At 34.0% G+C, this 27,295-nt stretch overlaps 1 protein-coding gene across 11 annotated transcripts; it reads left to right on the forward strand.

Annotated features, from left to right (window-relative positions):
• Window positions 1-1,168: 1,168 nt before the first annotated feature.
• Window positions 1,169-27,120, forward strand: Syp (synaptotagmin binding cytoplasmic RNA interacting protein). 11 transcript variants are annotated; one of them, XM_069117192.1, is made up of 13 exons: window positions 1,169-1,466; window positions 3,980-4,365; window positions 4,463-4,570; window positions 4,704-4,880; window positions 9,215-9,350; window positions 13,302-13,507; window positions 13,577-13,726; window positions 13,814-13,959; window positions 14,055-14,170; window positions 15,865-15,879; window positions 16,654-16,802; window positions 21,169-21,334; window positions 22,693-27,120. In XM_069117192.1, the coding sequence occupies exons 2-13, from the start codon at window positions 3,982-3,984 to the stop codon at window positions 22,941-22,943; spliced, it is 2,004 nt and encodes a 667-aa protein (XP_068973293.1). In that variant the 5' UTR covers window positions 1,169-1,466; window positions 3,980-3,981; the 3' UTR covers window positions 22,944-27,120. The 11 variants fall into 11 exon arrangements, with proteins under 11 accessions (XP_068973293.1, XP_068973294.1, XP_068973292.1 ...); XM_069117193.1 differs by lacking the exon at window positions 1,169-1,466 and adding an exon at window positions 1,493-1,629; XM_069117191.1 differs by lacking the exons at window positions 1,169-1,466; window positions 9,215-9,350 and adding exons at window positions 2,482-2,638; window positions 6,256-6,391.
• The last annotated feature ends 175 nt before the right edge of the window (window positions 27,121-27,295 follow it).

Here is a 27,295-nt window from a genome sequence, read left to right on the forward strand (position 1 = left end):
TTATCGATTATGATCAGAAATAAAACTATTTTTCGATGCAGACGGAATTTGAACGAACAAAAATTAAGAAAACGGAAAAGTTCTGAAGGAACAGGTTTCTGCGAGCCAACATACGAGCACCATCTGTCTTTGTTACTTCTTCTCCTTTGAGGGACGCGGGTGCGTGCTCAACCAGACAGGCGGTTTACGGTTGAATTCAGGACCGTATCTCCTTGTCTGTAATGCGTTCTCTTATCTTGAACGTTATTTCTCACGTTTAACAAAATCTTTCAGAATATTGGCTAACTTTTATTTAATCATTCATGGAACATTTAACGATGGTAGAAATGAACAATTTTCCACATAAATATAAAAACATAATAGAAAGTTTTAGATTTTTTACGATTTCTTCTTTCGAGTTATTGAAATTGCGCGCTCGCAAGTAAGATCTACTTATATACTGGGAATTTGTGAATATTGTAATATAATATTATACTATTATATGAGTATGATATGTATATATATATATATATGTAAGTATAAGTAAGTCTTATAAATTTTATATAGACATATACAGTATACTGTATGTGCACAATATCTGTCTAGCTTTATTTGTAGAATATATTTACCCATTTTCAAATGTATTCTTTTTTAAGTTCTAAATAAAAGAATTTTTTAAATATATTATTCTTTGACATTTAGAATGTCTCGTAATCAACGTTTATATTTCTAGACGAATTAATAGATTACTATTATTGCATTTATATGTAGTATACTTTAAATAGTAAACTATATATTTTTGGATTGTTGCATCACAGTTTAATCTTGAGTATGTATATAAATGTGCGTAACGATGTACGTATAAAATTGCAATAAAAGATAAGAAAAGGAATGACAGGAAATACATGGATTGCAACGAAAATGACTGTGCTTGAAGATGAATTAGTGAAAAATTGCAGGAATGTTTTATGAAAATGAAAGGAAAAAAGGACGTGGAGAGGAGAGGAGTGAAGAGGAAAGGAACAGAAAGAAAAGAAAAGAAAAGAGATGAAAAGAGAAAAAAAGAGAAAGAAAATTGGAAGGAATGGTACAGGGACACAGGAGAATAGCGACGAGCCTGACTAAGGCGGGGCTCGCATATACCGCGAAGAGAGGTAAGCGGTTGAATCGGATTGGATTGGGGCGCAACTAGCAAGCAAGCAAGCAAGCAAGCAAGCAACCGAGGAAACTGGTTTGGTTTTGTAGGGCTTGCACCTCTCTTTCAGCGAGGCAGTCCAATTTATGCATTACGGCTATGTAGGCACTACATGATATCAAAACGCTGCGCCCGGGCTTACTTCACTTACCGTCACCATCACTGCAATATTATCGGAGCTTTCCAAGTGCCTACAAGACTAAATTTACTGCATTACTTTTCATCCAATACTATCAAGTGTTAAATGCAATTTTTAATACACACGGTTACACGGTTTACATACAACGTAAAAGTGAGCAGAAGTATATGCAAGTTTGTATTCGTGTAACGGTGGTGGTCTCTGTAATATGAATTTTCTGTCAATTAAAAGCTTGTGACTGTTTTGTGTGGTATCTGGTGCTTCGTTTTATAATTTGTTCAAAATTAATACTGTGAAGATTTCAAATTTTGTACAGGTATACTTTTATATTGTATTATTATGTTCGGAGGTTATGGCACATTTAATCCTGATTCGCTTAATATTCTTATAAATTCTGATCTCTTTTCCATCTTAACTAAATAAATAACTAATATTTTTACGTATTTTATAGATTGTATTACTACATTTACATTAATATCAAGTAGAGATTAAGACTAGAGATATACGTTATACTTTACATACAATTACGTACATATTCCTTTTTTTTCAAGAATGGTATCTAATTTTGTTATCATTAGTCTTGGGGTTTATTTAATTTTTTAACTTTATTTATTTTTTATTTTAACATTATTTCAAATAAATAATGTATTAAATATGTGAATTGAAATTATGCGAATTTCTAGATTATATTCCGCAAAACCATTTGTAATGATTGTTTTTATTAAGTAAGTAGGGTTTACTACTTTGATAATAACGAAAATCATACGATTTACGTAGTAGTAGATTGAAATAGTGAAATTTTACGCTTAAATTCTTCATTATTGAATAAAAGTAAAAGATAAGGTTGGTTGTACGATATAAAAATTGTGTGAAGCAAGTAGAACTTCTAGCATATGTAAATCATTGTCAGTTAGTCTCAAAATATTTTATGCGTATACATATGTACGTAAGTAGACCTATCTCTCTTTATATATATGTACATATCTGTCTCTTATCTATTAAAAATAATTTGAAACGAATAAAATTAGCTAGTAATTGAAATTTCCCTGTGGAAGAATGATACGTACATAATATATTGTGCATGCAGATTTCAAGTACGAAATTCGTTATTTCATGAGTGCATATTGCATGGTCAACTTTTTCTTCTCAACCTTTTGCATGAACCAATCAGAATTCGCGAATATGCTTCGAAAGAAAATGGCTAACTCGTGTCGCTGGGTTCGAGCGTATCTTTGCGCGTCGTTTTGTGAACCCCGTAGTCTGCAATCACGTTGACGTCTATCGCCATTTCCTCACAGGAGGATTTTGTTCATTTACTTTCCAAGGTATATGCAATTATTCTTCCTATGAATATCGTGAATTATTTCTATGTAGTGTGCTCCTTTAATAATCCTTTAATAAACACAAGCAGAAATCGGTTAGTTAGAACAGCGGGTGTGATGTTATCGTGAGTGTAAAAGTGCATTGCATCCTTCAAGAAATATGGATGCAAGTCTATTGCCGGCCGGCAAGCTATATGCAAAAAATACCAATTACATTTCCTTTCGAGCAAAATTTCCATGTTGCGTATTCATTACTGTGAATGCATTATTTTCAAACTATTTTTTATTATAATAATTCAATTCTTTTAGTTTAAAGTGCATTGTTCGATAATGGAGTCATTTCTTTATTGTATATTTCAAATTAAGGAGTAGGTATAAAATGTCTACAATGATATATCGATGATATTCATCAAAATCTCTTTATTATTTTTTTGTACCAAGCAATCGATGATATCTTAAAGTTTTGATATGTTGATCGTTTGTAAACGCGGGAAATTGTACAGACTATGCGTTATATGTCGAGTAGTGGTGTTGGCGTTCCGATCACGTTCATTGCATTGCCTCTATTTCATCTACTCCATTTTCGACCATAGGTGTATTAACATTCTTTTTCAAATTTCATTTATTTCCTCTTGTTTTATTTATTTATGTGTTTATACATTCATCTTGTATATATTATCTTATTTTTTCAAATATATTGTTTTTAATGTTCTGTATTACTGATATTCTAGCCAAAATGTTATTCAAATATTGATATTGAAAAATCTCAGTATAGTATAAATGTGTATAAACAATGTTATTAAGTATTATAAAAATATAATATTTTGCATATATGTTACAAAGTATACAGTAAATATTATTAAAAAATACGTTGAAGAGATTTAAATTTTTTATGCAAAAAACAAAAGTTTTCCAAGTTTTTAACAGTTATAAGTAAGTTTGTTTTTCAATTACTTGATTACTAGTTGCTGATGATATTTGTAACTAGTCATGAGAATTTGAAATTTGTTTTAAATATTACATGCAAGACATGTTGAGTAATATTTTTTATGCAGATTAATGAGTACTCTTAATATCTGAATATTTTTAATACTTTGTACTTTAACATTTAAGTAAGGAAAACAAATTTATAACATGGCAGATGTTATAAATGCTATAACACATATAACAGTGTTTTGTGCCAAACATTTAGAGTTTGTAGATATTTGAGTGATAATGAATAATAATTTAAAGCATAATTTATTTTGGAATAATAAACCAGGATGATATAAATTTAAACAAAGCAATATGAACCAAGGGAAAAACCAAAGATGTTGTTCTGATAATTAAAATAATATGTTGCAGCTATGGCAGAGGGAAATGGGGAGATAAAAATGGAAGAGAAACAGTCTAAGGAGGAAATGGAATATGTAGAGAGGACAGAAGATTTTTCAAAATTGATTCAGTACGGACTGGATGAAAAAGTAGCTGCGAAATTGGATGAAATTTATAAAACAGGAAAATTAGCTCATGTAGATTTGGATGAAAGAGCATTAGATGCATTAAAGGAATTTCCAGTTGATGGTGCATTAAATGTACTCACACAGTTTCTTGAATCTAATTTAGAGCACGTATCAAATAAATCTGCATACCTTTGTGGTGTAATGAAAACCTATAGACAGAAAAGTCGAGCTGGACAGGGTACTGGTACCAGTACTGCTCCAAAAGCACCGGATGAGGACAAAATAAAGGTAAATATTTATTTTGTCAGTTTGATGTTTATATATATACAGAGTTACTTGAATTATAAAAAAGATATAAAACTAATATCCTAATAACATACCTTAGATGATTCTTGAACGAACTGGGTACCCTTTGGATGTAACAACAGGACAACGGAAATATGGAGGTCCTCCTCCAAACTGGGAAGGTCCCACACCAGGGACTGGCTGTGAGGTAAAGTAATAAGTTATTGTTCTTCTGTTTGATCGAGTTGCATTTTCCTAATACTCTTTTCTATTTTTTTAATACAATTATTGTTAATCTTTTCATTTTTATCTCATTTTGTATGCTTCTGTTTTTATGAAAGGTATTTTGTGGAAAAATTCCAAAGGATATGTACGAAGATGAGTTAATCCCTTTGTTTGAAAAATGTGGGAAAATTTGGGATTTAAGATTAATGATGGATCCGATGGCAGGTTGCAATAGAGGATATGCGTTTATCACTTTTACTAACCGAGAGGCTGCGCAGCAAGCTGTTAGAGAGGTATGTAGATATCTTCCAAATTATTTTTTATCATTATGTAGGTACATGTTTGTGAAGCGTACAATTCTGTTTTCCTAGTTTAAAACATCTTGTTATGAACATATCAATGCCCTTCACTTTTTTTTTAGAAGAACTTTAGAAATGTTACAAAATTGTTATTGCTACCAAAATAAGTAACTTTTCGAAATGTTTAAACATATCATTGCATATGTTATATTTCTTTGGTTTCTTACTGTTTCTGTAATGTGTTTTATTGAGTTTTTTATTTATCGTTTTAATACTTTCAAAAGAAGCGATGATAGAATCGTCGAATTTTTGTTGAAATTCGTCGAATCGAAAATAGTATGAAACATGTTTTTTTTTCCTTTTCTTCTTTTTCTTTTTGCATTAAACATTTCGAATACATTTTTTTCATATTCCCATGTGGCTTGTTCTATGTTGTGACTTGCGTTTTCTCTTTCTTTCTGTATTCCTTTTTTTTTTTTTTTTTTTTTTTCAATTGTAGTCTTAACGTAAATATTTTAGCATTGTTTCACTAATTGTAAAGAGTAACAAAATTGAGATTCAATGTCTATAGTTAGGAACAATCCACATATTCATTTTATACATATATATGTTCCTGACCTCTAATTTATATTTTTAAGTATATAATTATGCCCAACACATCCCAAATACTTAACAGCAGCAAAACAGAAAATAAATGCACATATGCATAAAAGTATAGGCACACACGCGCGCGCGCGCACATACACGCAAATTACACATACTCGTATGTACATATATATGCATACACGCATAGATGTAGACATATACACACGCACGCACATACATAAAAACACATGTGAACACATGTATACACGCGCGCGCGCGCGCGCATAGGTATATGCGTACGTACGTATGTATGTGTGTATATACATACATGCATACGATAATGATGTCCTATGGATGAGTTTCTTTTTCCAGCTCTCCTCTTTGCTCAGTGGGCAAAATTGGGAGTGGAGAACTTTCCTAAACATTGACGATGCGAAAAAAAGAAATTCGTGTGGTTTAATTGGTTAGGGGTATATCTACTTAATTGGTTGACTTTCGTTGGACAGTGACAATTTTTGTAACAAAATTTTGAAAATTGGTAGGCTTAAAATTTGTTTACAGGAGCACATACGTGAACGCCGGTTTCCTATATTGTGAAGACTCGAGCGACAAAGCGCATGCCACTTTCTCGCTTTCATGGAACCAGGCCATGTTAATTATTTTACTAAATTGCATATTTTGAAAAATTTTTCCTAAATTCTTTTGTTTATCGCAAGTAGATAAAACATGAAGTGTATCTCATTGGAACAATATTAGGCATGTGTTTGTTTTCTTCATCCCACAGCTCGATAATCACGAAATAAAACCCGGCAAGAATCTGAAAGTAAACATTAGCGTACCTAATCTACGACTTTTCGTGGGGAACATACCAAAATCGAAAGGCAAAGAGGAGATTCTGGAGGAATTTGGTAAATTAACAGGTAAAGTGAATTCGAGGCGTGTGTACCTACCTATCTACCTATACCTACCTGTCTACCTGTATTGTAACTTACGAGTGGTAGCTTTTAAGTAGTGGTTGTAGATGGTATGGAGTTATGGAGCATCCAAGAAAAAATACACGATCGTGCGTGCGACCGTGTGATCTTCAGTTACCTATGACACCTTCAGTTCTGATCAGTCTCCTTGCCTCTCGGTTTATTAGTGAACAGTAACACCTCTCTGGTCCAAGTCTTCTTTTCCTCGCATATTTAGGTTGAGTTATGAGTTCTATGCTTCCTACTTTTATTCATTATATTTCCTTTCTTTTCTCCTAGTTTATATTTCTTTTTCTCCCTCTAGCATTTCCTTTCCGTTTAGTTCTCTGAATTTCCATTGCCGCTATTGTTGACGTCGCTGTAATCGTTATCATCATCATCGTCGTCATCATCATCATCATCATCATCATCATCATCATCATCATCTTCATCATCATCACCACTACCACCATCACCACCATTATCGTTTCGTTGCAACTTCATTATAGGGTCAGTATCATATCATTGCCAGTACCAGACCATCACTACTACCACTACGATCAACGCCATTCGTCCTTTGCCTATCATACACGCGTACCATATCACACAGTTTCATATTTGCGCGCGTAAACACACACATACCTACACAATCAGTCTTGATCAGTCTTGATCAGTCTTGATCTTTGATCTTTTTGGCGATTTGAACGTATAGTTTAGTTTACCTTTTTTCCATTATATTTTCTTTGCTGTTTCTTTTTGTCATATTTATTCTTTCTTTATTTGTTATTGACAATACAAAAGAAAAGAAGAAAAAAAGAGACAAATTAGTTAGAAGAGAAAATGTGGAAGCAATTCAGTATGGTACAATTATTAAAATTATACATTGAGGTAAAAAATTAATGATTATAACGCGCGCTGTCCTGCGTGGTTGTTATCAATTTTTGCATCATGTTAACGCGATTCATGACTGGACCTCGAGCATGGGGGTATGGGAGATATGCGTGGACCGCTGGGGCGTTTGGCTCGCTAACAAACGGACAGGCACTCCCATCCACCTACCTACCTATCTAGCTATCGAAAGCTATGTACAGACACTGCGAGGCGGCCTCACAAGTCTGCCTCGCGAGTCTGCCTCGCTCGAGTTGCCTCGTGTCCTAACGTAGAGAACGCGAGGCAAGCAAGCGAAGCCCAAAGGAAGCGAGTAAGGAACTACGAGGCATCTTTGATCTCGCCACGCAGCAGTCTCGCCGCGAGACATGCTTCAGTGCAAGGCAGGTATGCACTTTGCGAAGCAGTCTTGCACTGTCTGTACAGGGTATTCGAACATGATTTATCACAAGTGTCGTAGTATTATCCTACACCTCTGAATCGGCGAAGATCTGTAAAAAAGTGGATGCAAAATCGACTGACCTTAAATTTCAAGGTCAATTTTTTGTTGCGTTTTATCTTACTTATCTTGAAGAATCAAAGTCTCAAAGGAATCATGGGTCTAAAACTCACTGTTCTCTTCGAAAAAATATAGAAGTTTCATTAGTTTTAGAACTCACTTTATCTGTGACATGTTTATATTTTACTGTCAGTGTAGAAAAAATAGCATCTAATGTCGTATGTAGATACTCTAGATCCGCTATTATATGCCCCATATATTCCTTTTATTCCTTTTTTTCCTTATTTCTCGCTATTTAAATAGATTTAGACTCGCATTTCTATATTCCGCTCAAGTTTCTTTTAAAGATTACGCATTGACATTAACCGATGAAAACCATATTCAATCCGATATTTTAATTGTTCAACGGATGTAATCTATTCACCGGAACCATAAACAATTTTTTTATCGCTCCCCAAAAAAAGAAATTCACAAAGTTAAAACTGGTGCAGAAGAAAGCCACAAGGAGCAGGTCTGCATTCCATTCACGATGATCCAAATACTTTATTCAGAAATTAGTGAATTTCTAACTCACTAATTTTTACAATGTGTAACTTTGGGTTAAAACTTGACTGCAATAGAGAAATGTGCGTCTATGTCTGCTCAAATACCGAGAGAGGAAGAAATGGGATATAAAATGGTAGATCTGGAGTATCTAAGTGCCACAATAAATGCTACTTCCTCTGCATCTATAAAATGGAATGACGCAGATAAATGTAAAATGAAAGAATATTACAAATAAAGTGAGTTTGGGAACTAATGGAACTTTCACATTTTTTCCAAACGAACTGCATGAATAAAGTGAGTTTAAAAACTAGTGGAACTTCAATATCGTTTTCTAAGAGAGAACGGTTGAGTTACGACCCCTAGTTCCGTTGGAATTTTTAATCTTCATGATAAATGAAAGACGATGCAATAAAAAAAATGATTTGACCTTGAATTCCAAGGTCAAAGCCAATTTTACGGTTACTTTTTCAAATTTTCACCGACCTGGAGAACGTAAAGTAACGCTACGATGCTTGTGAAAAATCATTTTCGAATACTTTGTACATAGCTCAGCCTACCCACCTATTTACTTACCTACCTCCCTTTCTTCTTACATACTTATCTCCAACCTATGTATTCATCTACTCATCTATTTATCTACCTGCCTATTTACCAATTCACCGACGATATACGTTGATTAATTCCAGTTTAATTTTCCATGTTCATCTATTGATATGCTTGCCCTCTCCCTTCGTATAAGACATATATAATTTCCCTGAAGGTCGCTTCACGATATCCCACGTTCAGACAGCCAATAAGCAGGTGAAATTATAAAAGGCAAGCTTAATTGGCACTCTCCTTCCACATTATTCTTACAGCTGAATGATTATGAGATTCGGAAAGGGAAAAAGATTGGTGTTACCGTATCTTATAACAATCACCGCTTGTTTGTGGGAAATATTCCAAAGAATCGAGACCGAGATGACTTGTTCGAAGAATTTACAAAGCACGCACGTAAGTTGATAATTGTCCTTAAATCAGCAAGCAGTAACCAAAGAAAATTCTATAGGAAAAAATGGTGGGATAAAACTCTTATTTTTTAACGATCGGCTATTTGTATCCGATTTTTGTTAGAGGTGCCAGGTGGGTTAATTTTACCCTCTTGCATCATTACCAATTAGGCAGATTCCTTCTCAAATTGATACATATGTCATAGAATATATTTTTCCACCTGTAAAACATTTCGCACACATTCTCACCACAAACACTGTCAATTTTTATTTTCCACTCTCGAAAAGAATTTTTCATTTTTATGCTGCTACTACATATTATGTTGTTTATTAATTTTTGGATAAAAAATTGGCCGTAATTGATTAACGAATTTTTATATTAAAATGTGTCCCACAATCATGACATTTAATTTATTATTCTATATATATAATATATAAATATATATATAATATAAATATTTATATATATATATGTATATATATAAATAATATATCTTTCACAATTATATGTATGAAACTTAAATATTCCGATAGTCGTGTCTGTGTTTCTCGAGTTTTTCGTTCAGAATGTTGATTTCAATTGTTTCATATGAATAATTGCTCTTTAAATAGTTGTTCGTCATAGTACGTTGTGTATACAATTTTTTTCATATATTTACTTTCTTTAAACTATATACCTAATCGATGAAAACATTTTTTATTTGTATGATTGATTTTGGGACGCGGAAACATCTCTAAAGATTGGAGTAAGGTCTGAAAAGAAAAGAAAAGTAACTGAAAGTATATCAAGAGTAGCAATAATAAACGTGGAATCGTTTACAATCATAAGAATTTTACATGTGTGTGTTACCCGTTTAAACTATATTGAATAACTTTGCTATCAACGTCTGGTAAAATGTAGCATTTTGTTCAATGGAAAAATGTTCTACTCGTTTCTAATTTCCTCTGATGTATTTGTTACGAATGTAAAATCAGTTCGAGTGATTGAATGAATGTGTACGATATTTGCCACTTATATGTGTGTTTGCAATAGCATTCTTGCATGTAATACTTAAGTCTGGACTCAGAGAGGAGATAATGGCAAAACATGATAAAGTAAAATGTTAATATTGGATTCAAGAGGCATAAGGTTAAATAATCAGAATTTATGGGGAAAAAAGGTCACAAGGCATCTGAATTACTCTGACAATCCCTCCCTCTCTCTTTCTCTTTCTCTCTCTCTCTCTCTCTCTCTCTCTCTCTTTCTCTCTCTTTCTTTCTCTCTTTCTCTTTCTCTTATTTTCTTTTTTTCACTGATGAATTACTTAAATACACATAGGCGCGCGTTTTATTGCTTTAAGACCAGGTGCATTTCTAGCAGATGCCATGTTGTATGTTCATTTATACACGTGTACATACATACTCTGTGTGTGAGTTTACGTGTGTGTGCGTGTGTGCGTGTGTGCGTGTGTGCGCACGTGTACAAACCAACTTTTAAACTGAGAGGAAGGAGAGTAGGATTAAATTAAAAGAAAGAAAAAAACAGAGAATGGTGACAGTTAATGAACAATAACATTTCATAGCGAAACAATAGTTTGGTTGTTTTTACAGATGCTACTGTTAGTTTGGAAAATACGTCGTATATGATATTAGCTGTATTTATAAATACTAATTGACAAAGATTTCAACTCTCATACAATTTCACGAAAGACCAATCTTTTCTATATTCGTAAATCAATCACTGCGATGCATGTAAATTCTAATAGCATGATATTTTCATTTAATCATAATATATTCTTCGGTTTTTAACTATGTTTATTATTCTTTTGTATAATTAAGCAACACATGGCGATAGAGCAGGATAGAGAGCAGAAACTATCAAAATTTACAAACATGTTTCAGAGATTTTTTACAAATTATTCGATTCGGTGACGCGCGAATAGAACTTTACAAGTATCCTTTCTTTTCTTCCTGTCTTCTTGAAACATTGTTCGGGGTATTTTTACATATGTAGAAGTATTTTTGAATATTGAATTTTTATTTGACGATGTATAAATTGTATTAGCCGTAATTTATGAAATTTATATTTTATAATTTATTTTGGTGGGAAGATTACTTAATTCTACATTCAAGTTTTAAATTTTTATTGCGCACGTATGCATACATACACGTATACGTATAATCACACGTGTGCGTTATATTATAAACATGTATACATTATGTGGACTAATATGTATACAGGTTATAACGGATCGCGTATTATCACAAATAACATATTAACGTGTATGTATGTGTATGTATTATAATTAAAAGTGTATCTTTTAACTTGACGTAATCCACGCAAGCTAGAAACATTCCTGTTATAAAGTAATTTGTGTTCTGTGTGTACTTGAAGGATATGGCCAGATGTCTACTGAGAAGCGGGGTATTTGTATACCTGTACTTGTAGTGTATTTTACTTTTCATTTAAGCGTGTGTGCGCATTCAACTAAGGGTTTTATAACTCCTTGTATGATATAACGTGTACATACCATGTTCTCAAAATCTGTTACGATTGTAGCAAATGTTCGTCTTTCAGTATCAAACATAGATTTTGCGAGAAATGAAGATAATTTATTGCTTATGATCGGGAGAAAGATTTTGAGGACAAAGATTTTAGACGTGAGTATTTGTATTAGTAGAAAAAGATGAAGTCCGTCAGTCGAATTTAAAAATTTTTCAAAATCAGATTTAGAATCGAAGAAGACGATGTCTAAACTACTAATTACAGAATAATTTCATCACATATTTACCATCGTAATTAATATCTTTTTTTTTTTAGAAATAATATATGATATACGAAATAACATTAAATTAATTGATTAGTAATTAATAGCTTGATGATTTATTAGAATTACAATCTGTTTCGATATTGTTTTTCTTATTTTTGGCAAGTACTAAATGATTCGTGTGCATGGGTGTGTATATATACACACACCTGAAGACACACACGCTATATATATATCCTTAAGTAAAAGCAATCATGTTTCATGTAAAAGTAACTATTTCCCTTTTTAACCATGCCATTTTATTAATTTTCATAATATAGTTTAATATCTAATGATGTACTTGATGTTCTAATTTTGATATTTTGATGTTTTCAATGAATCGTTCAGTTTGTAAATTAGTCGATAAATTTATCTATAAAATTTTCTCTCTTTTCTCTCTCGTCCTCACTCTTTATCATTTTCTGTCTTTTTCTACTTTTTTTAATTACCTTCTAGGCCTTTTCATGGGTACATTAGTAACGTATTGAAAAAAATGAAATTCAGTGATTCAAACTGTTTGTATTCATATAATTCGCGATGTGTAAGATTACTTAATGCGGCTGCTGATACAAACAGGGTATCTCAGGACGGGTAGAAATCTCTCAGCAGGCAGAGATAAATTGAAAGAGAAAAAGTAAAATTTTTCGGAAAACGAGATCTAAAATAGAATTATTTTATTTCATATTTGCATCTCAGTTTTGCTTGTTGAATAACTCTCTGCTCGGTTGTATCAGGTTTATATTCAGTTCAGAATTTGCCGTAAAAATGTCCAATTCAATTTTTTTAAATATAAGGCTTCTTGTATAGAATAACTTATTATTCAGTTGTATTATCCATCCTGAAATTCCCTGTATGTATATCCCATGTATATATATGTTTGCGAAATGACGACTCAACATAATTTATATCTGTCTATTTTTCTCTTTCTTATTTTATTTTTTCATCCTCGTTTTCTTTGCGTCTTCCTCCGCTTCACTGTTTTTCTTCTTTTTAACTAGTAGACATCTCTGTTTCTCTCTCTGTCTCTCTCTCTATTTCTCTCTCTCTCTCTCTCTTTCTCCTCTCTCTCTCTCTCTCTCTCACTCTCTCTCACTCACTCTCTTTCTCTACTTAATTTAATGTTCTGCTGAGATTTATTGATCTATTTTGTGTAATTTTTCATCATGTAGCTGGTCTGACCGAGGTGATTATCTACAGTTCACCGGATGACAAGAAGAAAAATAGAGGCTTTTGCTTCTTAGAATATGAATCTCACAAAGCTGCTTCCTTAGCCAAACGAAGACTAAGTACCGGTCGCATCAAAGTATGGGGCTGTGATATCATAGTTGATTGGGCTGATCCTCAAGAAGAGCCTGACGAACAAACCATGTCTAAGGTGAATAATTGATATACACTGTGAGGATGTCATTATACGACTGATTACCTATTAAATTGTATACTTTAGGTACGCGTCTTGTATGTTAAAAATTTAACGCAAGACTGTTCGGAAGAAAAACTGAAAGAAAGTTTTGAACAGTATGGTAATATCGAAAGAGTAAAAAAGATCAAAGACTATGCCTTCGTCCATTTTGAAGAAAGAGACAATGCCGTTAAGGTAAGGCATTACTGATAAATTAAAGCCATTTAATATGAATATTTGGTATAATGCGGACATGATGTGGTATTGTTTGTTTTGTCTTAGGCAATGAATGAATTAAATGGGAAAGAAATCGGAGGTTCTCACATCGAGGTATCCCTTGCGAAACCACCGTCCGATAAAAAGAAAAAAGAAGAAATGCTTCGTGCTAGGGAGCGAAGAATGATGCAAATGTTTCAGGGCCGAAGCGGGTAAATTCAATATATTTGTTCGATGCAGCTTTTAATTCTAATCTATCTGCTGATTTACATTTTTCCACATAATAATTAAATTTTCTATTGCACAGAGGATCTCCGTCGCATCCAAGCATGATGGGAGGACCTATGCCAGTTCGCGGACCAGGACAAGGTCCTCGAGGTACTGGCGCAGGTATGCGAGGACAAATGGGAAGAGGCGATTATGGTAAGTACCGATCCGTCTTTATGTTTATCGCGCTCGTTGATATTTCTCTAGATTTAATCGGAATTAAACATATACACACGTGTTTATACATATATATTCATGTATTTGTATGTAACACTTTAATTGCATTTCGTCACCCCTTTAATAATATTTCACATAGAAGGAAATAACGTGTATTACGTATATGTACACATTTTGTTCCTATTAAAGTAAGGTTTTGTTTTCGCTTGCAGTCAACTTGATTCATCTTTAGGCTTAGACCATATCTTAATTTTGTAAAAATATTTAATTTTCTATGTATAAGTTTTCTATAAAATCGTTGATATTAATAACATGTAACAAATTATGGATTCAGTTTATACCTATATGATGCAAAATCTGAGAAAATCATATTAAGTAAAAATGGATTGCTTAGATGATCGAAATTGTAAAATATGTCAAATTAAAATATCAATCTGTTGATGCTAAGAAAATGTGACGATTAAAAAATTTATTAACGAACTTTTTTATAGATTTAAAATACTAATGTTTTATTTTTCAGATTTATATAAACACAAATCATTGTTAGATCGTTTATATCGATTTCTTATGGTAATGTTATGTAATATAAACGTCCCGCATGCTTTTGGGGATTTTTCACTATCTCACTACATACCTTAGCTTACGCGCATGATGTTACATACGTGAGAACAAAAGTACAGATATATTCAACAACTGATAATATCGTATCCTTAGTGTTTAAACCTTGCTTTCTTTACCTCTAGAACCATGACCCTAGTATTTTATTCGATTCAACTTGTTTATTGATCATGAAATCGTATTGAGTATATAATTAGATACACACGTTTGTTTGAGAATAAAGATGTTTAATTTTCAAATGGAGAACCAGGACAGTTTCGATATACTCTAGGGAATTTAAAAGTGAAAAAGATTCAAACTTGTGTATATTTTGTCTTTTATCATATTAGAAGGTGTAGTGAGAAAGTGCTTAACGGCTGAAATACCTTTTCATTTATTTATTAAACCTGAAAGCTGCATTTGTATAATAATCTGGTAAATCGAATTTGGTCTGAGCCTATTATGATTACATTTTCAATTGTTATGCAGTATTTCATTTTCTTACTCCCCCTTTTCTTTTTCTTTTTCCTTTTTTTTTCTTTTCCTCGATTGTTGTTTTTATCAGTGCATAACTCTGTAAACAGTACACAATAATCGGGTTTACGAAATAGTTTATCGAACAAAAGTCGGTTAGTTTACAACATTAAAGAGTTCTCATACATATGTACGATTATGCATATGTATGCCACGTGTGGCTTAGCATCATAATAAGAGCACCTTATTGCCTTACCACTACCACTTCCTGCGATACCTGTTATGTCTCACATACACACGCGCGTGTGTGCGCGCGTGCAACAGATGAACAGGGACTGACAGACAGACGCACATAACACGCACACTCGAAAAAGAAGTAACTGCATGTGTATTGTTTGTTTTGTATTTACATATAATAATATTTGAGTGAGATTTATTTTGTGGCGGTGTATAATTATACGCATTGCCAAGAAAAATGTCTTTCAGTTTCTTTTTTTCTCTCTCTCTACTTTTTTTATGTTGTTTGTTCTACTTCGTTTTGTGTAAGTGTGTGTATTTTGTTGATTTCGTATGCATCATAAATTCAATAAATTTGGTTTCAGCTCTCATGGAAATAGGTAAGATGCGATATTGAATTACGAATGGAAAGTAGTAGAGTACCATTTAGTAGAGTTTTGTATTTTTTCTCTTTTGGAACTATGTATCCAACATTGTAAAGACGCTCATATCGGATCATCGAAAATTGCAAAAAATCATATCATTATCTCTGTTGTGATATTTTAATTAGATCAACCACTTGTACAGTGACGATACATACGATTTGATTAATTTGAAGTGAGAAAGAAGGAAAGAAGTCAAGCAAGGGAGCGAGAGGGGGGAGAGAGAGAGAGAGAGAGAGAGAGAGAGAGAGAGAGAGAGAGAGAGAGAGAGAGAGAGACTGTGTGTGTGCGCGTGCGTGCGTGTGCGTGAGAAGAGGGCTTTCTTACAGGGTAGATGTAAAATTACAAACTAACAATTTTCTACGATCCGAATAGGGCGTGAAGTTTTTACCAGGATACGTGATGGTGGTAGGGTAATTATTGAGTTTTTCTTTGCAGTATCGCTGTTATATAGTGAAAGTAATATATGTTTCCGTGATGATTTTAATTATATTATTTGATATTACATATATATATTATATATATACGATTGCGAATAAAGTCGCAATATGTAATGTTCGGATGTATATTTTTTTCTTTTTCTTTTTTTTGTTTCCTATCATTGAAGTTTTAAAACCATCTTTTCCCGGCATGCCTTTTCTCATAGAAAACACGAGTATTAGTTTTGAATAAGTTGTCAATTGGATATATCGTGGCTAAATTTGGGTCTATTTGTAATGTGTGTTTTTATAGATTATGATTACGACTATTACGGTTATGGGGATTATCGAGGTGGCTACAGTGATCCATATTACGATGACTATTATCGATACGAAGATTACTATTTCGATTACGCGCCGCCTCCGCCACCTGCCAGAGGGAGAGGCAGGCAGCCTCAACCGGTGGGTCGCCTTTTTTAATGGTTCTAAAGTCGTTTCCGTTATTGAATCATTATTACTTTTTTAATATTTATGTATGTATGTGTGTGTGTCTGTATGTACACATATATATATGTATATGTATATGTATGTATACATATATACATATATACACACATCAATAGTAATTTGACTGTGGCACAGTGTTCGCGGATGTATCCCAAGTACATACATAATATATAATCCATTTTACTCTCTCCAAACAACCTGCCCATTTTATCGTTTAATCAGAGTGTGCATTAACTTGTTATTTACCGATGTAAGTATACGTATAAGCATGGAAACGTGGACATATAATTTAGATGCGCGCACTAGTGCATATCCTTATATGTAAGTGTTTCTATACCAACGACACGTGTGCTACCTGTCATGAATGCGTGAATGTATGTCTGCATTTTGTGTGTTTGAATAATCATATGTGTATATACTATAGATTATATATTTTTTTTTCTGTCCCCATCTATTTCTATATGTACATTTTTTTATTTGCTCATTCTCCCATTCATTACTTAGCCTATTTTAGTAAATTATGAGTATAAATCTGGTTATACTCAGATTTAACGCTTACACGAAATAAGTAATAGATGTATTCTGCATTTATTTGGTAAAGCTTTGTAAGAATAATCAAATGGAATGCGCTTGAGATACATTTGGAATCTTTTTTTCACACAAGATTAGAAAACAATGTCATTGCAATAAAATTGATGTATATCTGTGAGACAGTGTGCATATGTATATTAGAGACTGGAAAGTGAGAAAGATGTGAGACTACGGGCGCGCGCGCAGAGAAAGATGGGGAGGGGGGCGTGGAATGTCCTACATATTTGTTACATCTACTACTAATTCCATCGCTTAGACTAACGTTATCCTGTAAGTCGAACACACTGCCACTTTCAAATTGCTTGCTAATCATATCTGAGCCATGGTAGACCCATTCCAAAATTTTGCAATAACAATATAGCCGGGAAAAGCTATTAGAATACAGGAAAGTGAGAGAGGAACGGAAAAAAAGAAAAAAAAACATTGAAGATATATATAATAACAAGAGGGAGGGATAAATAGAGACATGTATAACAAACAAATGGAAAAGGTACGATTTTCCTTGTATTTCTACATATTTTTCTATGACAAAACAACATATAAACCATATAGTGTTGTAAGTTTTCCTAATATTTGCTCACCGTATTATTAATATTTGAAGAAATTCTATTTGTAGGTAAAAGTATTACTAGAGCTCCTACTATACGTTTTATAGTATGTGATATATATGTATATGTATGTACATACGAGTATGTCGAGGGTGGAAGAAATGTAATTAGAATTGAAATGTGCGATAAGCACAGAAAAAAACCAGGGGTAAATGTGATTAACAAACATTTTGATTAATAGATTAACAAACCATTGAAATTGTATATGTTTCGACTGAATATCGTGGTTTTTATAAAAGATTCTTATAAAAAATTCTCTTATAGTGTGGCATACATTGAGACAACTTGAAGTGTTAAAAAAGTGATTTCACCATGAGTCTTCTGAGTGAATGGTAGGTAGGTAAAGTCACCTCACTACATTCTTTCCACCAAGTATGTATGTATGTATGTATCTATGTATATGTGCGTTTAAACGTGTGGACGCGTGCATGCATATATATACACATATATATACACACGTATATGTATTATATCTATACGTGTACGTACATGCATATGTACATAAACATGTGCGCATGCGCAAAATAGATAATATACATGTAAATTATTGTAAATAGATGTAATTGAGTACAGGACGTGTTTAATATACCTGTTTGTAGTTTCTCCTTCCGAAGAGAGCGACGTGTGAGTCTCGTGGCTCGGATATGATACATTTAAATATATATATATACATATATATATACACATTGTGCATGTACATTTATATGTATATATATTTATATAACAAGTTGCAGGGATGCCCAAGTAAGACACTATACTCTGTGTATATTATTACAACTGTACCATCATTATATTAATTTGCAAACTGATTAATTATTTCATTGCCTAATCATAGGACATATAATTAAATTATTCAATACGATAGATAGATGGATAGGTAGGTAGGTATGTCGGTAAATAGATAAGCAGATGAGCAGATAGATAGATGAAGTTTTTTCAGAATTTCTGTTTTCAAGAGGTATATAAGATTCGGATTTATTTCAACTTTATTGTCTTCATATCGTGATAGTATCGATTCATCCTCAAAGAATAAAATTAGCTTTCTCGACATCGACCTTTACTTCCTCGATATTAATCAGCTGATAACGAATGCGTGTGTATTGTCATTGATCGCGAGGTTGAGCGTTGACTGTATCGTTAGAATTAAAATAGTTTTCATATTTTCGTTTAAACTGTTTTCCCTCGTACATAGTGTGCCTCTCGCAACGCGACGTATCAATTATATTTGATCACTTTATATGATATTAGCTTTGTGCAGTATTGCCAGTAACATCAGTAGGATGTTAGCATATACATAATTTTTATCTTGAATGTACTTGGCTAATAATAAGATATGAAAAGACGATGGTTATCTCGAGATGCTTTTCAGTCCAAATGCGGGATCTGCAATTTTCTGAGAACGCGCTTCTGTTTCCTTCTTCGTGAAAATTTTATTTCACACTCATAATTTTATAGTGTAATATGTATAATATGTTACGCTATGGTGTTTATATTCTTAAAAAGGATTATAAATTTATCCACATTTTGTATTTCATTAGATATCGTTCGCATAAATGTTTATTAGATGATATTATTTGAAAATTTTGGTATGTTTGTGAAAAGAGGTTATCGTAGTATTTATTATCGTAGCATAGGCTATGAACAGAGCCAGGAGGAAAGGCTGTATAAAGACAAAAGTATATATGATATATTCGATAGCTTAAGATTGATGTAGCGTTCATAAGAAACTTATACATTGTTGTGGCATATTTATGCGTGGTTGCGCATGTCTACATGCGTCTGGATAATATTATTGTATTGAGAATTACAATTTGATATAGGAAGTTGATAGAATAGAGATGAAGAGATTGAATTAAAACTAATTGAAAGTATAGAATGGAAAGAAAAGAAAAAAGAAAAGAAACGATGACGAGATTTGTACTCGCCAGTAATTTCTAGCATCGATGATGAAACTCTTGATGTTTGTTGCTTGCTTCGATGTACATATATAAAATATTGCTTACGCTTATACATTGTATAATACCCTGCTGTGTGATGTTACGCTGCTTATACTATTTAAATTTTGATTTGTTGAATTTTGTTCTAGCTGACAGTGCAGTATGTTGTGTCGCTTAAAGTTCCTTCGCCATCCCAATACAATAAGCTTTCCGCTTTGGATAATTCTGCTAATACTACTGCTGTCTGTAAAAAAATGTGGTTAGTAAGATTTGGTTTTAGGTGAACCTTACATCCGTTGCATCGTTCTGTATGCCATTGTGTATATTTGACTAATCTGTATACACATGTATAAATAACTACCTCATATCCTACCCAGCTCTTTTCCTAGATTATCCTTATCATGTCCTTTCCTATCTTGTTTCCGCTTTTCGTGCAACGCATATCATATCTTTTACCAATCCTTGCTATCGTTCATTAAATACATCCTCCTAACCATTTACACACCTACCAGCCCATGTATCCACATATACATACACATATGGGCGCGCGCGCTTATGTGCGGTCACGCGCGCGCATAATTTTGTATGTATTATTTGCATGTATATATGTATGCATATACGTATAATATACGTATAAATAAATAGATGCTTGCACCCACGCGCACGTACGTAAGTACATTTATACATATTTATAGCGCGTACATACACAACCATTTTGTATCAGTATATACATATACATGCTAATTTGTACCTGTACGTTTACGTGTACGTTTTTTTGTATATAATACGTGTATGAATATATTTAGTGGTTATCAAATGTACATATATATACAACAGGGTATTAATTCTAAAATGAAATTTAAACGGTGAGGTTAATCGTCGAATAAAGAAATTGTTTAATTCGGGTATGTAAGTAACTACGAAATCAGGTGTTAGGGATTATTTATGAACAAACGATTAATAAGTCGATCGAAATGTTATATAGGATGTTAATTGTTAATGACTAGTTAAAAAAGAGAAAAGGGGTCGATAAAGGAAAGCCGAGAGGATACACGGTTGTGTTGTCCAAGTTCGCGTAAAATTTAAATGTAAAGTATTATAGAATCGTGAATTTACGCAAATCTATACTAGGAATGTAAGAAATGTCATATAGGGTAACGATTGGGTGTTATGTTATTTGGTCAGGCTGGACGTGGCCGTGGAGTAGTGCCGCGTGGCCGAGTCGGTGGCCCCCAAGTCCGTGGGCCAGTCAGGGGGGGACGCAACCCCGCAACTTCAGGGGCTCGTGGGGTCCAGCGGCTGTCCGCTCGTGGGGGGGTCCGCGCCAAGGGAAGTTTACCAGGTGAGGATGGTCTGTATCTCCACAATAAATCAATCATCTTTTAACATTATTTTCATACGCTATTTTTCTCTTTATATTTCTATCATCACTTTTATCAGTATTTGCTAATTGCCATATGCCTATTTCCTATCCATCATTCCCTTCCCCCTTTCTTTTTTCTTCTATTTTGCTTTCTTTTCTTCACGCTTCCTTTCACCTTTCACTGTAGTTCCTTCTTTCCTGTTCTTTATTTTTCGTTTTCTGTTATCAACTAAAAGTTCTACTTTTTAATCACGTCTCATCATGTGTGTGCGAGAATCAATAGACATTTCCATTTAAGCTTCTTCCGATCATCGTTCGAATTTTGCATCACGTATTGCAGATTAGTAATATTCTCGTAAAATCTAATTAATTATATTTACTCTTAGTTTGCTTTACCTTCCTTTACTTTCCTTTATGCGACATTTAATCCTTTCTTTTCTTTACTTTCTACTACTATTTCGTTTCCTTTTGTTCATTCGATGGATATAGTTTCAATGGAAAGTCATGACGAATCAAATCGGTCAAGTGTCAAACATTTGATGAGATTGTTCTAACGTATTTGGGAAAATGCGAGTCCGATAAAATTACGTGTCCATTGAAGCTATAGTCTTAAACAGTTAGTTGTATTTCATTCCTTACATTTTTCTTTTAAATCTTCAACCGTTTCTATTTTTTTTACATTGTAGTGGCTGAATGAAATGTAAATGCGCAATGATCACAATCGATCGGTCGAATATTTTAAAAAGTGCAGTTGTTACATTAAATCGAGTAGTTATTACCGTGTTATACTTTGATTTTCTCTGTAATTGTCATTTCTACTTTAAATCAGAGCGATACGAATTCCAGTCCTCCAATCCCGGATAGATTGTTCAAAACGACGAGAATCTATTTGTTCTCGAGATAATATCCACTTTCGGTACGCGTTCAATCCTAATATTTCCAAATATCTGACATTTTTCCAAAGTTAGAGTCGATTAACTGGTTTTCTTCCAATCAACGTCATATGTTTCCCATAGCACTAACTTTTAGTTACGTTCTTCAGTCACTTCGTTGATATATCGAACGATCAATAACACTCTGCAGAATATCATTCGGTTGTATCATTGAATAGATGGCTTTGTTTCGTTTTATTTTACACATTTAACAGTACAGTCTTGGCACACGTACTCATGCGATTCGAACGAGCGATTCGAAACAATGGCAAAACGGATGCATGCGTGCGTGAGTGCGAGCGTGTGTGTATGGGTGGGAGAGATTGTGTTGTCGCAGTTGAAAAGGTTCGAGACAAATGTTTATCGCAATGAGAAAATTTAATTTGACAGAGATCTGTTTGTTTCTTTGTACAGCAGGTAAACGAAAATTTGACGGGGGTCACCAGAACCAGGGGGAATCTAAGCGTCGCTTCCAGAGCAACTGGGGAAACCAACCCCTCGCCCAACAACCACTGGGCAATGCGTACGGATTGGCGAGTGTGAATGGTGGCAGTGGTGGTGGTGGCGGCGGTGACATAGGATTCGGAGGTAAGGCCGCCACACTTGGCGGTATTTCCAGCGATGATCACGAATGGTATCAAGACTCCTATCAGTCATGGAGCTAACTTCTACAAGTCTGTGAGTGAACACGCACGCACGCACCCATCTAAGTACGCACGCAAGCACGCACGGCGAGAGAATTAACGAAAGAACAAACAACGTATATACATTGGAGTTGCTGTAATGTACGAAGAAGGATGCAAAATGAAAAGCAACGAAAGCAAAATGTAATTACGAAAAAAAAGGAAGGAAACAAAGAGTAGTAATGTTCGGAGGAACTTGGAAGAGAAGGAAAGATCAATCGAAAGGAGATAGAAAACTTACGTATAATGCTATTTACTCTATAAAATTTGGCAATTGTAAATGTTTTTATGCCTATTTAATCATCAAATGATCGAATGGACGAAGGAACATGAGGAAGCGCGTGAAGCGTCGTACTAGGCGTCACCACCATCGCCCGCTGTTGTTGTGATTATATATACAGTGATGTGCCACTGGGACTAATTATTACATCGGAGTGACCACCCAACAACCCACCCCGTACTATTACTATATATATACATATATATATATATATACACATACATATATATACACGTATATATATATATATACTAATCTAAGTACTACTACATTGTCACATTGTTTACTGCCAAGTGATACAAAGATCAGCGATGTTGACATTGGGATTGTGATGGCTTGTATTAATTAAGAAAAATCACGGAAGCCTGCGATTTTATTATGCTACAATTTGGATTTTCGTGTGTATGTGCGAGAATGCGTGTACGTGATGGATAGATCAAGGAGGAGTATACATACGGGAGAGACAAGAACAAGAGGAAAAGAGAAAGAAGATACATGTGATGATGGGACGTGGAAGGATAAAATAAGAGCATGTAGGAAAGAATAAAGAAGCGGAAGCAAAAATGGCAATATGGGCGAGGAGGAGATTGGTGTGAAAGGGTGTAAGAATGAGTGAATTGGTTTATGAGCGTGAATGAAATATTACAAATTTATCGTTGTAGCGATCAATTTAAGTAGTTTTTTCTTTCTTTTTACAAGATAAAGAAAGAGAAAATTCTATATAACACGTTTTACGAGTGCGTGCTTACGTATGGTGTGCGCGTATGTCTGTGTGTGCACGCGCGGTGCGCGGGTGTATATGCATGTAGTGTATGCGTGATGTGTGCGTGCATGCGTTTGTGTGTGCGTGCGTGTGTGGGTAGGCTGTGTGGGCTGCGTGTGCACGTATACGCGCACACGTATGCATGTGTGATGCGTGGAGCGCGCCAAGCGCCACTAGACCTTCTATTGCTGGTCTATAATGTGTACAGTCAGTGAAACTATTATTATTATTATTAAGAGTCAGGCAGGTTTTACAAAGATAGAATGTGAAACGTTAGAAATCAACGGTTCTGCGTGAAAATATTTCTCATTTGTTCGATTACGATCAGGAGTAAGAATTAGAGTACCAAGTACGGAAAGAGTAGATTAAGATGATGAAAACGAACGGATGGACTGAAGAAATTAAAGCTATTAAGGCAACAAAATTATTTAGTAAAAGATTCGTTTGTATAGGAAAATTTCTAATGAAAACGTCCAAATAATGGAAAAATTAGAATTTATAAATCGGTAACATATCTGTTTTCTAGGTTTGTTATTCTTTGTCTCTATTTTATAATCTTATTCTTTCTCTTTTTTATTCCGTTTATTTTGTTTTTCCTATTTCGTAGTTAGAGAATCGAACAAAGAACCGTTGAATGCGTACAGCCGAACGAAATAAATAGGGGAAAAAATGTTATATGTTTCGTTTGTATTCTTGTATTAAATTTTACTTTCAAAATTTTTATGTTCGCGGAATCTTTGCCACACGTAGGCAAGTTTCTTTTTAGAGCGACTGACTACCGAATTTGATAATGATAGTCACGGATTGATTTAGGATGTGTAAAGTGTACACAGCGTTTACAAATGCATGAACACATACAGCACACATTTTGAGTGTTGACTCGTTGTTATTGTTAGCCTGTTAGTTAATTAGTAAGAGTTGCAAATGCGGGCTATAGTTGGTCCCTGTCCCTGGAGCCCAGACACCCCCTGTTCTGGAGAATAATTGAAATGAAAAACATAAGCGAAGCCTAATAGCGTTTTACACATACCCCCGAATTGTGACGAAAAAGTAGATAAAAGATGAGAAAGATCAATTCATTTGTAACGAAGTGACTGCATATCACCGTATTGTCTTATCGTATATAGCATCAACGAAAAAAACTAGCATAAACTTCGGGCTCGTTGGATACAATGCATACAGGAGTAGGTATGAAAGAAATGCAATTCCGTGTGAGAATAATAAAAGGAATGTCAAGGAATTAAACAACCAGGCAAAAAACAAAACATGCCCACGATTCCTATTCATTGATGGCTTTTTAATCGATCAATTTCCATAAACAACAGACTATCGATATATAGTGGTCGATTGGTTTTAAACTCTCGTATCGACGAATATTTTGTTGCACATTTTATTCATAATTACTCAAGTCCGATTTTATTTTGTCATTGATACAAATCTCGTAACGATGACACACAGCTGTAAACTAACGATCCAAGTTCCCTCACTTCTACTTCCTGTCCCCGGTCATGCGGTCGTGTAAATGAAACAAGTAGAGAGAAAAGGAATGAACGAGCGTGCGATTGGTACGTAGATAAAGCAAGACGTAAGAAAAAGGAAGAACGGAAGTGCGTGAATGAAAATGGTTGATAGGACATGGGAGTGGATAAAAAAGGAAAGAAAGAGAGCGAGAGTGAACGGGTGAGTGTACGACTGAGTGAATCGACGAGCAAATGAGTGGAAGAGAAGAAGAAGGGAAGCGAAAGAATAGAGGGAAGCTAGAGAAAAGCCAGCAGTTGAAAAAAATTACTGATCTTATCCATGCCAATCAACGTTATTACCTTTCATTTCTTTAGTCCTTTTTCCTCGTAACTCATTATTCACTTACCATATTTTATACCTACCTATTCTACTTATCTACACATCCTATTTATAAAAACATAATATCAAGGATATAATAATATTAATATTAACGATATGATAAGAATGATATTGCTAATTATACTGAGTGGGTTTTTGTAACACAATAACGTTTCAATATAAATTCTGGTTTTCCTTCGAAATTATAATAGAGGAAGATTATATACTTGTATAAGGCAGGCAGATGGGAAGCAAGTATGCGAGAACGAAAGAAAGAAAGAAAGGAAAGAAAGAAAGAAGAAACGAGCGAACGAAAAAAGAGGAAAAGTTCAGCTTGCGGGGGCAAGGAAGCATAACCTGGCAAAAGCGGAGGCAGTTCACGGTGACGAGACTTTAGACTGATCTAGGTACTAGCGTTACGATATTGGCCCTACCCCAGCGTTAAGGCGCCCCAATATTATATCATTTATCCTTTGCTATTTTATACAATTGACCGGTGTGGCAGCTGGGGTGCCTGGGGGTTATCGGTCGCATTTAGGATAATGCACCACTGTGGCTGACGATGCTGTAGCCGCGCGCACCCTTTTACCCGGTCATTGCCCTAATTTGCGGCACACATCCTTGGGAACTTGACTCTTCTTGGTTGGCCCGTGTCAAGCGGATGTTGTGTGATTTTTGGGTCGCTCAATTTATGTTAATAACGACCCAAAAAGACGTGTTTTTTAATTATATATAAATATATTATATATTATATTCCTGCGGATATGCATTTTGTGACGTGATGTTATTTAGCACTAATGAGGAAAACAACAAAAATGAAGAATTGTACGGAAAGAAAATGAAAGAAAAATATTTAAAAAAACAAAAAAAAAAAAGGAAAAAAATGTACGTAACACTATTCACACGAACATATATATGGTTTATGTTTCTCGCGCCACACATGCCACGTGTCAGCTCCACGGCTAAAAGTGAACAACAAATTTCAAACGACCAAATTCTTTTAACGTTGATAATTGCGTTTTCAGATTATTTTTTATTATTATTATTCATCATCTTCCAATTGCTTTGCTTTTTTTAATTCCCGCAATTTGAAAAGTTGTCCCTAATTTTAGTGTGACGTAGTTGAACGTAATAATTATTGATGAATTTAAAATAATGTTGAAATGGTTCCTTTTTCGGGCTAGGAGCTTGATTTAAAGTGTCAAAGATTTTTGTGTATGACCAGATGTATTCTACATGTCTCAATAAACAGTTGTATGTGAATTACCTTTCTTAAACGATGATATATTTATTTGTATACTATTAAAATACATTGTTCTTTCCCCTTTTCTTCATCCACTATATATCATTTATTTCTATTATCGCCTAATGCCTTCTTTCGATTAGACGACGGATTTGGTTCTAAAAAGATGAACCGAATAAAATTCATCTGTATCTATATTGTATTTTAAT

This window comes from Bombus flavifrons, chromosome 7 (assembly GCF_040668555.2).
Source record: "Bombus flavifrons isolate JBK064 chromosome 7, iyBomFlav1_principal, whole genome shotgun sequence".
Classification (NCBI taxonomy): Eukaryota; Metazoa; Arthropoda; class Insecta; order Hymenoptera; family Apidae; genus Bombus; species Bombus flavifrons.